This window comes from Leptopilina heterotoma, unplaced genomic scaffold (genome assembly GCF_015476425.1).
Source record: "Leptopilina heterotoma isolate Lh14 unplaced genomic scaffold, ASM1547642v1 Lhet_405, whole genome shotgun sequence".
Taxonomy (NCBI): domain Eukaryota; kingdom Metazoa; phylum Arthropoda; class Insecta; order Hymenoptera; family Figitidae; genus Leptopilina; species Leptopilina heterotoma.
In genome coordinates, this window is record NW_025111068.1 from 128,895 (window position 1) to 143,409 (window position 14,515).

General features: G+C 26.3%; 2 protein-coding genes across 4 annotated transcripts; one reads left to right on the top strand and one right to left on the bottom strand.

The window, feature by feature from the left end:
• Positions 1-9,441: 9,441 nt before the first annotated feature.
• Positions 9,442-10,677, top strand: LOC122506305. Its single transcript, XM_043618418.1, has 2 exons — positions 9,442-10,070; positions 10,152-10,677. Exons 1-2 carry the CDS (start codon positions 9,442-9,444, stop codon positions 10,675-10,677), a joined length of 1,155 nt encoding a protein of 384 aa, XP_043474353.1.
• An 851-nt stretch (positions 10,678-11,528) lies between these two features.
• LOC122506300 lies at positions 11,529-14,294 on the bottom strand. Of its 3 annotated transcripts, none has more exons than XM_043618401.1 (3): positions 13,837-14,294; positions 12,453-12,664; positions 11,529-12,151 (listed from the first exon to the last, which is right to left on the bottom strand). In XM_043618401.1, the coding sequence occupies exons 2-3, from the start codon at positions 12,510-12,512 to the stop codon at positions 11,549-11,551; spliced, it is 663 nt and encodes a 220-aa protein (XP_043474336.1). In that variant the 5' UTR covers positions 12,513-12,664; positions 13,837-14,294; the 3' UTR covers positions 11,529-11,548. The 3 variants fall into 3 exon arrangements, with proteins under 3 accessions (XP_043474336.1, XP_043474335.1, XP_043474337.1); XM_043618400.1 differs by having other exon boundaries at positions 13,819-14,294; XM_043618402.1 differs by having other exon boundaries at positions 13,785-14,294.
• Positions 14,295-14,515: the final 221 nt, after the last annotated feature.

The window sequence follows — 14,515 nt, forward strand, 5'->3', positions numbered from 1 at the left end:
AAGAAAAATACAGATTACATAATTTCATTCATAAAATATATTACTATATGTTGTCAAAACAAGATCTTATCAGTTGATATACTTTGACGCGTACTTCATTGTTAGAGGATCTTTAAATTTGGGAAACAATGTCCTTTTAAATTAAACAATAACATTCTTTCTATTATATCATTCACATGATATAAGAATGAGAATTATCGAATACGTATGTGTGAGATAGTTTTCATGTTTTGAAACACGTGGGTTTACAGAATATCACCGTGCAGTGGGCTTTTAAATCAAAAATAAAGGAAAAATATATAGATATACACTTCCCTCGGTCTGTTAACCAATACACGTATGTTTCAACAATGTGTGCTAGTAAAAAATGCATAAGTTAATTAATTTCGGTGTCATTATTTTACTAAGGATTTTATGTAAATTAAATATATACAAATTAAAAAGTGTAAAAATTAGACAACGTTAAAACTTATTTATCGTACTACACGTAGTAAAATCAACTTTTTTCAACATATTTATATTTATTTAATTTACTTTAATTTAATAACTTTTTGTACTCTAATTTTTTATTATTTCTTTTTTTACAAGACAGAGATTGGAATGTCAGAAATTAATTAATTTTAATTTAATTTAATTAATTTAATTAATTTAATTAATTTAATTAATTTAATTTTAATTTTAATTTTTTAATTAATTTAATTAATTTAATTAATTTAATTTTAATTAATTAATTTTAATTTACATAATTAGTAATAAGAAATTATAGAAATATGACTAGCAAGGACAATAGAATTAAACTGATGAGTACAGTAAATTTTTAAAGGTAGTTTTAATTAAAATTTGTGACTTAATAATTACAGATTTGTTTTAGAAAGCACCTGAGTTGTTGAGGAATCTCAACACAGATTAGATGGATATCGGCATAGGAAAGGATCTTAGGTTGAAGTCAATATAAAAATCCAAAGGTAATTTAAATTCTTTTTAACATATAAGAAAAAACATTATCTCTACCGACAATTGTTATATTTTGTTAACAAAATTTTTTAAAAATATTTTTAATAATTTGTTATTTTCCAATTTAATTTTTTAATGTATTTTTAACAATTTGTTTTATATTTATTACTTTTAATTTTATTGTTTCAAAAGTAGTTTAAATTTTTTTTAGTTAAAAAGAAAATTAAAATGGTTAGATTTATTATTAATTTTATTTATTATTTATATTTAGAAAATCGTTATTGTTTAAAATATCCAATAAAAAAGTATATTTTTGTGTAAAAAAGTACATAATTTGTAATAAAAATAGTTTAATTAAAATTATTTTTTCTAGGTTTCTAGTTTGCTGATAAAATATGGAAACAGACACGAGGAAAAGTTACTGTTAACAGTGTCTCAAAATCGAAATTTAATGGTGAACGGCTAATAAGCGTCCAATACAATAATAGAGTAGAGACCTATACTCTTTTAGCATAGATTTCTGCAAATCGAGTATAAATAGCGCCGTGCCTTTTAAGTATGGACCATGCCCATACTACAAACGCTTGATTTTTCTCTCCGTGTCCATACAATAACTTTAAAAATAAAAAAATAATAACCCAAGTTTTAAATTTAAGGGGTTACACCACCCTGAACGCCTGAAAATTGGAAGGTATTTCAAAAATAAATTTTGACAAAACTATTAAAAATACAATTCTATACTAATTATAGTATAAAAATACATTTAACTGTAAAAAAAATTTTGAAAAATTAAAAAATATTCAAAAATGCCAAAGATATGGCGCTTTTTCGAAACTACATTTTTCGGAACGGTGTACATGATTTCTCAAAAACTACTCAACCGATTCTCTTTAAATTTTGTACACAACTGCTCAATAACATTCTCTATGACATGACGTAGCCGTTTTTAAAGAAAAAATTTTTTGAGCAAATGGGAGCACTTAAAAAAAGTCTAAAATTTTGGGTACAAAAAATTTTCTTTAAAAATGTATAACTTTTTTAAAAAACTCATATCAAAAAAATCCTACGTCATGTCATAGAGAATGTTATTGAGCAGTTGTGTACAAAATTTAAAGAGAATCGGTTGAGTAGTTTTTGAGAAATCATGTACACCGTTCCGAAAAATGTAGTTTCGAAAAAACGCCATATCTTCGCCATTTTTAAATATTTTTTCATTTCTCAAAATTTTTTTAACAGTTGAATATATGTATTTTTATACTGTAATTAGTAAATAGTTGTATTTTTAGTAGTTTTGTCAAAATTTATTTTTGAAATACCTTCCTATTTTCAGGCGTTCAGGGTGGTGTAACCCCTTAATCCCTTTTTTCATATTTTTTTCAAAGATAAATTTTATGAACGTTTTGCAATTTTAAGTTCTTTTGATTAAATGTCTAAAAATACAAGTTCTTTCAAAACTAATTTCAATTTTTGGAAAACAAATTTTCAGAATACAAAATCAATTCTTTAAAATCCCATCATTTAAAATATCAATCAATTATAAGTTTTCTAACATTCATTTTTTTAATTTTTGATTTCAAATTTTCCAAAATTTAGTTTTTTAAAGAAATTTATGCAAAATTCTTGGTCTAATTTATTATTTCGAATAATTTTATTGAAGTTGTGTCTTTTAAATTAATTTATTTTAAACGTCATATTAATCTGTAAAAAAATCTAAAGCAATTAAAATTAATCAAAATTTTAATGATTATGTCCTAATAATTAATTTTTTTTAACTGAAGCTCTGATAAAATTTAATTACCAGCTAAAATTTTGTCTAAATTTCTTGGGTAAATAAAATTCGATGATAATTCAATTGTTTAAAACATTTTTCAATTAAAAAGTCTCTAAATTACAGTTATTAAATGAAATTTGTAAAAAGAAATTTAGTTTCGAATCCTTTTAATTAATATATTATTAACTATTTTAATTGAAACTTCTTTAAAATCCAATCACTTAAATTTTTTTCCTAAAATTTTTGGTAATGTTAATTATTTTGATTCACTTTGGAAAAGTTCTTTAAAAATTTAATTATTAAAATTAAAATTATTTATTCTGAAACTGAAATACTGTTTACCAAAATTTTAATGCAATTTAATGATAATTATTTAATAATAAATACGAAAACAGTTTAAAAAACTAATTTACATTGAAAATTTACTTCATTTTCCTTCAAACAAAAGAATTGTTGACAAACATTAAAATTATTTTATTTTAATAATTTTATTAATAAATTAAAAAATAGTGTTTTTCAGGTTCAGTTTTGAGGACCGAAGTTCTTGGTTTACGCCGCAATTCACTCCGTTCTCATGGAGTTTGTGGATTTAGAGGAAAATCAGTATTAGTGAAGATTTCGATTTGGCGATGTGCGATGAATACATCGCATCCTTGTACGTATTTATTTATTCATTTAAAAACGTTTTAATTTAGAATTTTTAGTTTAAAAAAATGTTTAATTAATTTAATTTCCTAAAATATTCAAGTCCGTAAAAGTCACTTTTTTGAAAAAAGGTTCATAATGTTCGTAATTTGATTAAAAAAAGGTCAAAAAGTTTGTAAATTGTGCAATATACAACTATGCGAATAAAACTAACTTCAGTTTTAAAAAAACACATGTATTAACTTGATTAATTTTGTTTGGTAAATATTGTCAATAAAGTAAAGAATACCCTATTTTTGAATTTTTGTTTTTAAACATTTTTTAGATAACAATAAGTATTAAAAAAATTTTGAAATCGTAAAATAGTTATTTATGATACAAGTGCGTAAAATCGTTGATTATACGAGTGTGACGTTTGCAGCTCGAGCCGAAGGCGAGTGCTGCAAGGCACACAAGTATAATCTGATTTACGCACGAGTGCCATACAAAATTTTTTGCAACACTAAAACAACTATACTTGCAGCAATATTGCTAATATTACTGTAACTTTAGGTGTAGTGGGGAACTGTTAAATGAAGTATTCTAGAAGCTAAAATAAAAAATGTGATTGTAAATTGTTAATTAAAAGCATTATTTCATTGTTTCTCATCAAACAGTCACAAGAATGCGTAAAGTAACCTTTTTACTCACTGAAAATCACTTTACACACTGGAATTCACTTTACACACTGCTAGCGGTGTGTAAAGTAACACTTTACACACCGCTATAAAAAGAAGTACTTTACACACAGTTTTCTGTGTGTAAAATTCAATTTTACAGGTTAGTGTTGCAAAAAATATTTTTTTTACTTTTATTGATTAAGAAAATTCATCAAAAAACCTATTAAAATAATGTTTGATTGATAAAAAATTAAAAATTATGTAGTTAAACATTATTATACAATAAGAAGTTATTATTTTTGCTATAAACTGTACTTAGGGTTAGAATTTTCTATTTTTTCTGAATTATGCAATTTTACATAATTAAAATATTCAAGTATAAAAGAACAGCTAAAAATTAATTATTTAAACATTTTAAAACAATTTATTTTGTCAATTTTTAAATTTACTATAGTTAAAATTATAAATTCTTCACGGAGAAAAATGGAAAATTAATGATAATTAAACTTATTATGAGGAATGTAAATTTAACACTCCTCAGGTTAAGATATAAACAGAAGAGTGTCAACTTTTTCAAGTTTTACACTCCTCATAGTAAATTTGATTATTCTTTTTTCTCAGTGTTCGTTTTTCTCAATTGTGCAATTTTTGATAACTTAAATATTATTAAATTGAATTAAATTATTTTTTAGAAATTTTAGAAAAAACAAATATTTGTTCCATTTTTGGACATGTGAAAAATAATATATACAAGTAAATAAGATTTTATAAAAACAGTGCATACGTGGCAAACGTATTAAAAATTTTGTTTGTTAATATTTTTTGTACATAGCATTTTTGTCACGTTTGCCGTGCACGATTCAACCTTACTTGCATGCATTTATTTTAATTTTGTTATAATTATGTGGTTGAATTATCTACACTGATTATTGGTAAAAATCCAATTATAAACTACAATAAAGCAGTTGTTATTTTATATCACAGTGATAGAAAAGTCGTAATTCACGGATCCTGATGTGGCCGTAATGCAAAAGTGCATGATCTTGTTGCAAGTAATAATATTACAGACTGTACGTGCACGGTTTCACGAAATGTGAATTTTTTAAATTATTTACACTGTTGTTAATAATAAAACGTTTTATGTAATAAGCTTTATTAAATTGAATTAAATTATTTTTTAGAAATTTTAGAAAAAACAAATATTTGTTCCATTTTTGGAAATGTGAAAAATAATATAGGGTAAATGCACTAGTAGTCGGACACTTAAGGATACAATCTTAAATTATGCTTTTTTTCTTGAAATAGCAAATATCTACTGTGTTTATAAGCACATTATTAATTAAAGGAGTTCTTCAGGATTAAAAATCATATAAATTTGTTACAAATAGTTGAGTATTTAATAAAATATAAACATTTTAATAAAAAATTACGAATGCTTTAGTAGTCGGACACTTTTTCCCCTTGTTTCTATAGTCGGACATCTTTTAGATATGTTGAATTTATAAAGTGAAAAAGATAATTTTTTAATTGCTATCTGCTGGAAAATGGAATTAAAGCATATTAGAAGTTATTAATATAATATTTAGACCCTATACGTTTTAATATTTATGATTAATTATCAACAAAACTTTGTGCCACTCATAGCGCTACTCGAAAATGGTTGTATCTATAGTCGGACACCATGATTTTTAAAACATTAAATAAAATATTTCTTGTTTAATTATTTTCGAAAATAACACTATTTTAATAAAATATAAACTTCACACATTCGTCTAGTATACTTTTTAAAGTAATTATCACAATGCATTATTATTTATTTGCCAAAAAACACGAAAGTGTCCGACTACTAGTACTGTCCGACTATACCCGCACTTACCCTATACAAGTAAATAAGATTTTATAAAAACAGTGCATACGTGGCAAACGTATTAAAAATTTTGTTTGTTAATACTTTTTGTACATAGCATTTTTGTCACGTATTTGCCGTGCACGATTCAACCTTACTTGCATGCATTTATTTTAATTTTGTTATAATTATGTGGTTGAATTATCTACACTGATTGTTGGTAAAAATCCAAGTATAAACTACAATAAAGTAGTTGTTATTTTATATCACAGTGATAGAAAAGTCGTAATTCACGGATCCTAATGTGGCCGTAATGCAAAAGTGCTTGATCTTGTTGCAAGTAATAATATTACAGACTTTACGTGCACGGTTTCACGAAATGTGAATTTGTTAAATTATTTTTTAGAAATTTTAGAAAAAACAAATATTTGTTCAATTTCTGGACATGTGAAAAATAATATATACAAGTAAATAAGATTTTATAAAAACAGTGTATACGTGGCAAACGTATTAAAAATTTTGTTTGTTAATACTTTTTGTGCATAGCATTTTTGTCACGTATTTACCGTGCACGATTGAACTATACTTGCAAGTATTTATTATAATTTTTTAAATACTTTATAATAATATGGTTGAATAATCTACATTTTAATTTTGGTTTAAGTTGAAAAATTTTTACTAAAAATTGATGAATATTTTACCTCTAGAAAGGTAAATGTCATGTCAGTATTTACATGGTCATCATAAATGTGTTTCAGATTCATTTCATCTTGTCTAAATAGTACTAACAAATTAACATTATCCCGAATTAAATGTTTCGGAATACGTGCATATGTTTGACATAAATAAAAGCAATCGACGGCCTTGTGCCGTCCCATAGCAAAGAAAGCTTTAATATTATCTTGCTTTTCACAAGCTACGTCATCAAATATGAATATTGAGTTTGGATATGCTTCATTTGGTGTAACAACATCCGCATGTTCGTTGAATGGAAAGTATTCTACACCATCTATTGGTTGCAAAATATTTTCCAAAAATTTATATTTTGGCTGATTTAAGGATTTTGAGTAAACATAAATATTTTCAAATCTTAATTCATTTGGATGTGTTAGTAAAGATAATAAAGCGTTTGTTTTTCCACAATTGGATGGTCCACAAAATATTGCACGTACACTATTTGGCAGTAAATTGCCATGTCGATTAACCTGTTTATCGTTACAGTTTTCAACAAGCGTGTCAAAATTCCCAACAGGTAATTTAATTGACTGTGCTTCGAACTCCATCTTAATGAGAACTGACTTAAAAAATTATAAATTACATGTTTTTAAAAATTCATTTTAGTGTAGATTTACATACCATACATAATGGTACAAGTAAAAAAAAGGAAAAGCGATTGTAAAAAAGGATCAAAAAAATTGAAACGAGGAAAAGGTATCCTAAATAAATTAATAAATAAGCTACCAGTAGAATTGCATATTCCTGGCTATCAATACTGTGGTCCGGGTACAAAGTTAGCAAAACGAATTGCGCGGGGTGACCCAGGAATTAATCCTCTTGACGCTGCATGTAAAGAACATGACATATCTTATTCGAAAAATAGAGAAAATATTGAGGCACGAAACGCTGCTGATAAGGTTCTCGCTGAAAAAGCTTGGAAACGTGTTATTGCTTCAGATGCAAATATTGGTGAGAAGGCAGCTGCTTACGCAATAACTAACGCCATGAAAGTGAAATCAAAATTTGGTATGGGTCTCAAAAGAAAGAAAAAATCTGCAAATCTAAGAATGATTGTTTCTGCAGATAAAAATTCCATGAGTCCAGATTTAAATGTAAATACAGTAATTAAATCTGCTCTTCGTGGAGCACGCATAGCTGTAAAAAAGGCAGGTGGAAAAAGAAAAGTTAAGAAACCTCGTATTTTCCTAGTATCAAGGAAAATAGGTGGAGTTTTACCTTTTCTTATCCCCATTTTTGCTGGGTTGAGTGCTGCAGGTGCACTAGCGTGAGGAGTGTCAGGTATAGCAAAAGCTATAAATGGTGCAAAATCTGCTAAACACGAACTTGAAGAAAGTAAACGGCATAATAAAACAATGGAAGCCATTGCTTTAGGGAATGGGCTTTATTTTAAACCGTATAAGCAGGGACTGGGACTTTATTTAAAACCGTTTAAACAAGGATTAGGAAATAAAGATAAGTCAAAAAACGTAAAGTGAAGCTACCTCATCGTGCATTAACTGATGCTGATTTATTTAAATTTTCTAAACGTTTAAAAATTCCATACTTTCGAGGAGTTTTCATGAGAAATGAATTACCATTAAATGGTCCTCGGAAATATGAATCAGCAATAATAAATCTGGATGATAAAAATAATCCTGGAACGCATTGGTGTGCTTATAAAAAAAATAAAGATGAAATTATCTACTTCGATAGTTTCGGTAATCTTCGACCACCTTCAGAACTTGTTCGATATTTCGGTGTTGGTAGCATAAAATATAATTATGAAAAATTTCAAAACTATAACTCTTATATTTGCGGGCACTTATGTTTAAAATTTTTATGTAATCAGTTAAATGTTCGTGATAATTTTGTTATACATATAAAAAGCAAATAATTGTCAATTTTCAAGTCAGTTAATCATTGGAATTTACCATGAACGATTCATTTATATTAACGCTATCAGGAAATTCTTCCACGTTAGAATCTCAATATTTTCCACCAATTGAGTTATCCTCTTATAAAAATTATGTTCTTGGCCTTGTTGAATTTTTGAGTTTTAATTCTATTCCAAATATAGATCATGGTAAAAATAAATTTTATGTTGGTGATGAAGAAATTATTCTATCAACAGGTAGTTATGAAATAAGTGATATTGATCAATCGTTGCATTTAAATTTAAAAAATAAATGAATTTATTGTAGAATAAAACCTAATAATAATACTTTAAAATGTACGATTTTCTGTGACAAGGAAATTAATTTTGAACCTAAAGACTCGATTGGCAGTTTCTTAGGAGTTTCACAACGCAAATTAGTAGCCAATGAATTCCATGAATCAGACCAACCAGTATCGATAATTAAAATAAATTCTCTAAGAGTGGAGTGCAACATAACTACAGGGGCCTACATTAATGGTAAAAAAGTACATACTATTCATGAATTTTTTCCAACTGTGCCACCAGGATATAAAATAGTCGAAGTTCCAAATCAAATCATTTATCTACCAGTCGCAGTCAAGACAGTAGATAATACTCAGTTGCGAATAGTTGATCAAGATGGAAATTTAGTTAACTTTCGTGGAGAAACTATAACAATTAGATTGCACATTAAATCTGTTTAATAATGGGAATTGTTTTCTACCCTAGACACAAGATTGGTTTCGGTTATAAAATCGAAAAACCATGCCAGAAACAAATCAGTCAACGTCAAATTTTGAAGCGATTAACACCTCTCAATCGGCAACTGCTGAAAAGTCTGGGTCTCAAGGTCGCAATAGAAAGAAGATAAAAAGAATTAAAGTTTTGTTTACATGCATATGTGTATTTGTGTACAGAAGAATTTTGATCTGCTATGGAAGAATCAATTTTAGACATTAATTTACCAATAATCTTTGATGAATCCATTGCACATTGTGAAGTGCATGCGCAACAGCTATATACTTCATCAACATACAATAACAGTGACGAAATCCGAATTACTGTGCAAAATCAAGACCATTGTCTTCTTCCGAGCAAAAGTTCAATTCATATAAGCGGAAAACTTGTTAAACTTGATGGAACAGCTGTAGCAAACACAAATTTGATTTGCAATGGTGTGTGCAATTTATTTGAAGAACTTAAGTATGAACTTAATGGAGTGGAAATTGACAAAAATAAAAATGTAGGCCTTACAAGTCTAATGAAAAGTTATGTTTCTCTTAATGCTACTCAAAATAAATTACTTGAAAATGTTGGTTGGTTAGAAGTGAATAATGATGAATCAACATTAACAAATGCACATGGATACTTTGACATTAGTGTACCTTTAAGCATGCTATTTGGTTTTGCTGAAGATTACCAAAAAGTTATTGTTAATGCTAAACATGAACTCATTCTTACGAGAGCGAGGAATGATAACAATGCAGTCGTTCAAACAGCACCTCTAGAAGAATTTAAAATTGTTATTGAAAAAATTGAATGGCTATTGCCTTACATAAAATTGTCAGATTCTAGAAAATTTAAATTATTGAAATATATTGAAAAAAAAATATATTGAAAAAAATCAATTCCAATAAGTTTCAGAACTTGGGAATTATACGAATATACTTTATTACCAGCTACTCCAAAGCATATTTGGAGTGTAAAAACTTCAACTCAATTAGAAAAACCTAGATTTGTTATATTAGGTTTTCAAAGAAATCGGAAAAATAATACAGCCTTGAATTCAAGTCATTTTGATCATTGTACAATATCAGATGTCAAGTTATATTTAAATGCACAATGTTATCCATATGGTAATATGAATTTAAATATTGATCAAAATCAATACTCTACTCTTTATGAAATGTTCACTAATTTCCAAGCTTCTTATTATGGTAAAGAAACACAACCTTTATTAACAAAAAAGGAATTTTTACAATATGCACCTTTAATTGTCATAGACTGCTCGAAGCAAAACGAATCATTAGAAAATGGTCCAGTAGATATACGATTAGAATTTGAAGCAAAAGATAATTTTCCTGCACATACTTCAGCTTATTGTTTAATTTTACATGATCGTATAGTGGAATATAAGCCAATAAGTGGAATTGTGAAAAAAATTGTTTAAGATAATATACTGTGAGAAAAGCTATATGAGTGGGAGTGAGACAGACTTAAACAAAACACATACTTACCTGTAAATGATATGAAGCTTTTTTTATTCTATATATGGAATAAGTCTTTTAATCTTGTTTTTTGGTTAAAAAGTTTTCTATTCTATGTGCTTCTATATGAATATGTATATTTTTCTTATATTTCAAATAAATAAAATATTTTAAAAAATTATTCTATTAATCTTTTTTTTCTGAAACATAGACAATTTAATTTTAAGCATTAGAAAAAAGTCAAGTAGAGAAACAAAGTTGTATAAAATATTACAAATTATTTGTTTCTTATTAAGAAAAAAGAGTTATATAATGAAATGGTCCTCTTTCATTATCAGCATTCCTCGACACAAGAGAATGAATGAATTGAAGCAAAGAATAAACGTATACGCATAAAGCCTTGAACGTTGTTGATCTAGTAAGCACGTTTCTTTTACTTTATTAGAAAGTATTTTCTTTTGAAAAATTAAAAAAAATTCAATATTATTTAGTCTGCTTACTAGTTTATTAGAAAATCAAATAAATAATTACTATTTTTTCTACAAATTTAAACAATTAATAATTAGGTTTTTTTAAAAAATTGAAATTTTTAATTTAGTAAAAAATATAATAATAATAATAATAATAATAATAATAATAATAATAATAATAGTAAGGGAATAAAATAAATAAATAACCAAAATTTAAAAGGAAATTTTTTTAATTATCATTAAATTTGTTACAAATAGAAAAAGAGTTTAAATGATAATAATATTCAATACTAATTTTATTTCAGAATATTATTATTTAAAATTTAAGTGATTTTTTTGTATATTAATCGTTTGATTATTATTATTATTCTTTTTTCTTTAATGACAGGTCCAATGGTTCGTCCGCAATATCCGTTTTTATATAAATCGGCTCTTCATAAATTTCAATCTCATCTTCGTCTTTTTCTTCTTTAATTGTTTCCAGGTTTGATTTAATTTCTTTTTCAATTATTACTTTCGTATCTACGTCTGCTAATGGATCTTCTTCTTCTAAATTTGCTTTAACTTGCGGAACTTCCATTAATTCCTCTTCCTGTACAGTCTCTTTATTAGCCAAAACATTATTTTGAACTGCATTTTGTGGAACAACAAAAATGTTGTCGTCACCTGCATTTTGGGTGACAACAATGCTACCATCATCGTTAACATTCCTGGGTGCAGGAGGAGTGTTATTCCGCTTTTCAGATTCGCCAACCACCCTTTGGAATAAGAAAGTATTGAAGCTGCTGCGCACAATTTCTGTGATGGTTCCCTTGTATTTAATATAATGTTGTGGTTCTTCCGATTTTTTGAATTTGTAGCCAATCGCCGTAATTAATATGTCTTTCAAGAACTGCCCAATTTGGGGATCAATACATTCTTCCGGGATTGAGCAAAAAATGTTCATATTGACGTAATCTTCTCTTGTCTGGAACATACAATACAAATTCTTGTTAAAATTTAAAAATTAATCAATTATATTTTTGTTAAAATTTAATCAATTATTTTTGTTAAAATTTAGAAATTAATCAACTCAATTTTAAAAAATTAAATTAAAATTATTAATTAATTAATTTAATAAAAAAATAGATAAATTTAAAAAAAAATGTATTTAATTAATTTTTTGAAATAAAAAGTTAAGCGTATACGCTTAACTATTATATTATAATAATATAATAATATAAGCGTATACGCTTATTTATATATAAATGTAAAAAATTAAAACACACCATTATGTTGTCCACGATGTACCCGCTTCTCCGCAACCAGTAACCGCACACCGTCTCCATTATTGTGGCCGATACCCCTTGAAATTCCAAGTGAAACAAGGTACATATGGTAATAGGCGCCCCATCATTTTATCCTTTAAGACTGTTGACAACCCAATGAATGTCATTCTCATCAACTGCTCCCTGCTAAATACCGGTGACCATTCCATTTTCTAAAAAATTATTTTTAAAATTTAATAAAAAATTAAATTACTTAAAAAATCAACAAAGGAATTTAATTTAGAAAAAACTCTTTTAACTTCTAAGATATAGAGATAAAAACTATTAAAACGAAAATTAAATAAACAAAAATAAACTACAAATAGTACATAAAATGAAAAAAAACACACTCATAATTTTGAAAAATAAATAATAATAAAAGCACAAAAGTTTTTGCCTTAGTACAACTAAAAACAATTATTAAAAAGAAAATCAAATCTAAACAAAAATATTTTTAAAACAATATAAAAAATTCAAATTATTTAAAATTTAATAAATGAAATCAATTTATAAATAATAATAAGCACCAAATTTTTTTTAAGTACAACTTAAAAAATTATTAAAAAATAAAAAATTGAATAAAATGAAATCAAATACAAATACCTAATAATAATAAATTAAAGAAGAAAGCACTTAAAGAATATTTTTAAAACAAAATAAATAAATAATAATAATGAAAAGCACCACAATTTTAAGTTCAAATGAAAATAATTATTAAAAAATGAAAAATCGAATTAAAAAAATTAAAAGAAATCAAATACAAATAAAGAAACATCATAAAATTTTTAAGTACAACTTTAAAAAATTATTAAAAAATAAGAAAAATCAAATAAAAAGAAATCAAATACAAATAATAATAAATTAAAAGAAGAAAGCACTTAAAAATAATATTTTTAAAATGAAATAAAAAATTCAAATTATTTAAAATTTAGAAAATTCTATAAACGAAATCATTTTATAAAACACATCACTTTGAAAAATAAATAATAAATCGAATTAAAATAATAATAATAAAAACAATAAACAATTAAAGAAGAAAGCACTAACATATTACAAGAAGTTTGTGACGCTTTGGAATGGTTTGGAGAATGTTCTAAAGGCATAGTAATCCTTATACAATATTTTACAATAAAAATTTTATTTTTATTATTTAAAGTTTAAAAGATATATATTTAAATCAGTCAATATTTTTATTTCGATACGCACATTAGAATAATATTAAAACTGCGATAAGTTAAAGATTAATACGCGACACTCACACCTTTCCACACGTCATACACATACAATACGTACACGCAATCAAATACAAATTCGAATGAAAGAATACTCATGTATTAGTGGCCACCGTTGATACTTAGACCCAGAAGTTGATTCCACAGGAGGTCAATATAAGCTGTGCAACACAGATGGAACTTTGGTTAAACTGGACAGGAAATATCAATCCAACAGGATATATATTCCAACTGGTCCAGCACTGGATGGAAGCACCACGAATCTCCACAGAATTTGGATTATGTATCCGAGATAAGGCAGAGAAGAGAGTATTATTCGGATTCACTCCGGAATAACGGCACAATAAACAAATTCAATTGATAATAGGGAGTGATCAATTCCCGTTTATAACGACTAGTCAAAATTTGTGAGTCCGACTTTAAGCTCGTCGGGAACTCAACTGCCTAATTTCTTATTTCATGGAACTCTCTCCCCCCAATCTCTAATTACTCTCTCTCCTTGCCAATATTAGGGAATTGACCCATTACAGAATCCCCCAAACTTGATTGACAGGTGCAACCGGAGATCAAGATGCAGCCCCGAAGACACCGCAGCCTCCTTTCCGGATACTTGAAATCTTCTATTAATACATGAGTTTACAATTTTTCCTTTTTACATATATACATTTTTTTTTTAAACCATCTATGCTATTATTTTCAAAAATAATTTTGTGAAATATGTTCGGTCATACTATACAAAATAATTTTCTTACATCCCATTCTATTCATCACTCATTTTTCAAAACCTATATT

Excerpts from the sequence above, each read along its gene's own strand:
- LOC122506305 (XM_043618418.1), top strand. The coding sequence starts at position 9,442 with ATGGAAGAATCAATTTTAGACATTAATTTACCAATAATCTTTGATGAA. Across the intron at positions 10,071-10,151 it reads CTATTGCCTTACATAAAATT|AACTTGGGAATTATACGAAT; the intron begins GTCAGATTCTAG and ends AATAAGTTTCAG.
- LOC122506300 (XM_043618401.1), bottom strand. The coding sequence starts at position 12,512 with ATGGAGACGGTGTGCGGTTACTGGTTGCGGAGAAGCGGGTACATCGTG. Across the intron at positions 12,152-12,452 it reads ACATCGTGGACAACATAATG|ACAAGAGAAGATTACGTCAA; the intron begins GTGTGTTTTAAT and ends TGTATGTTCCAG.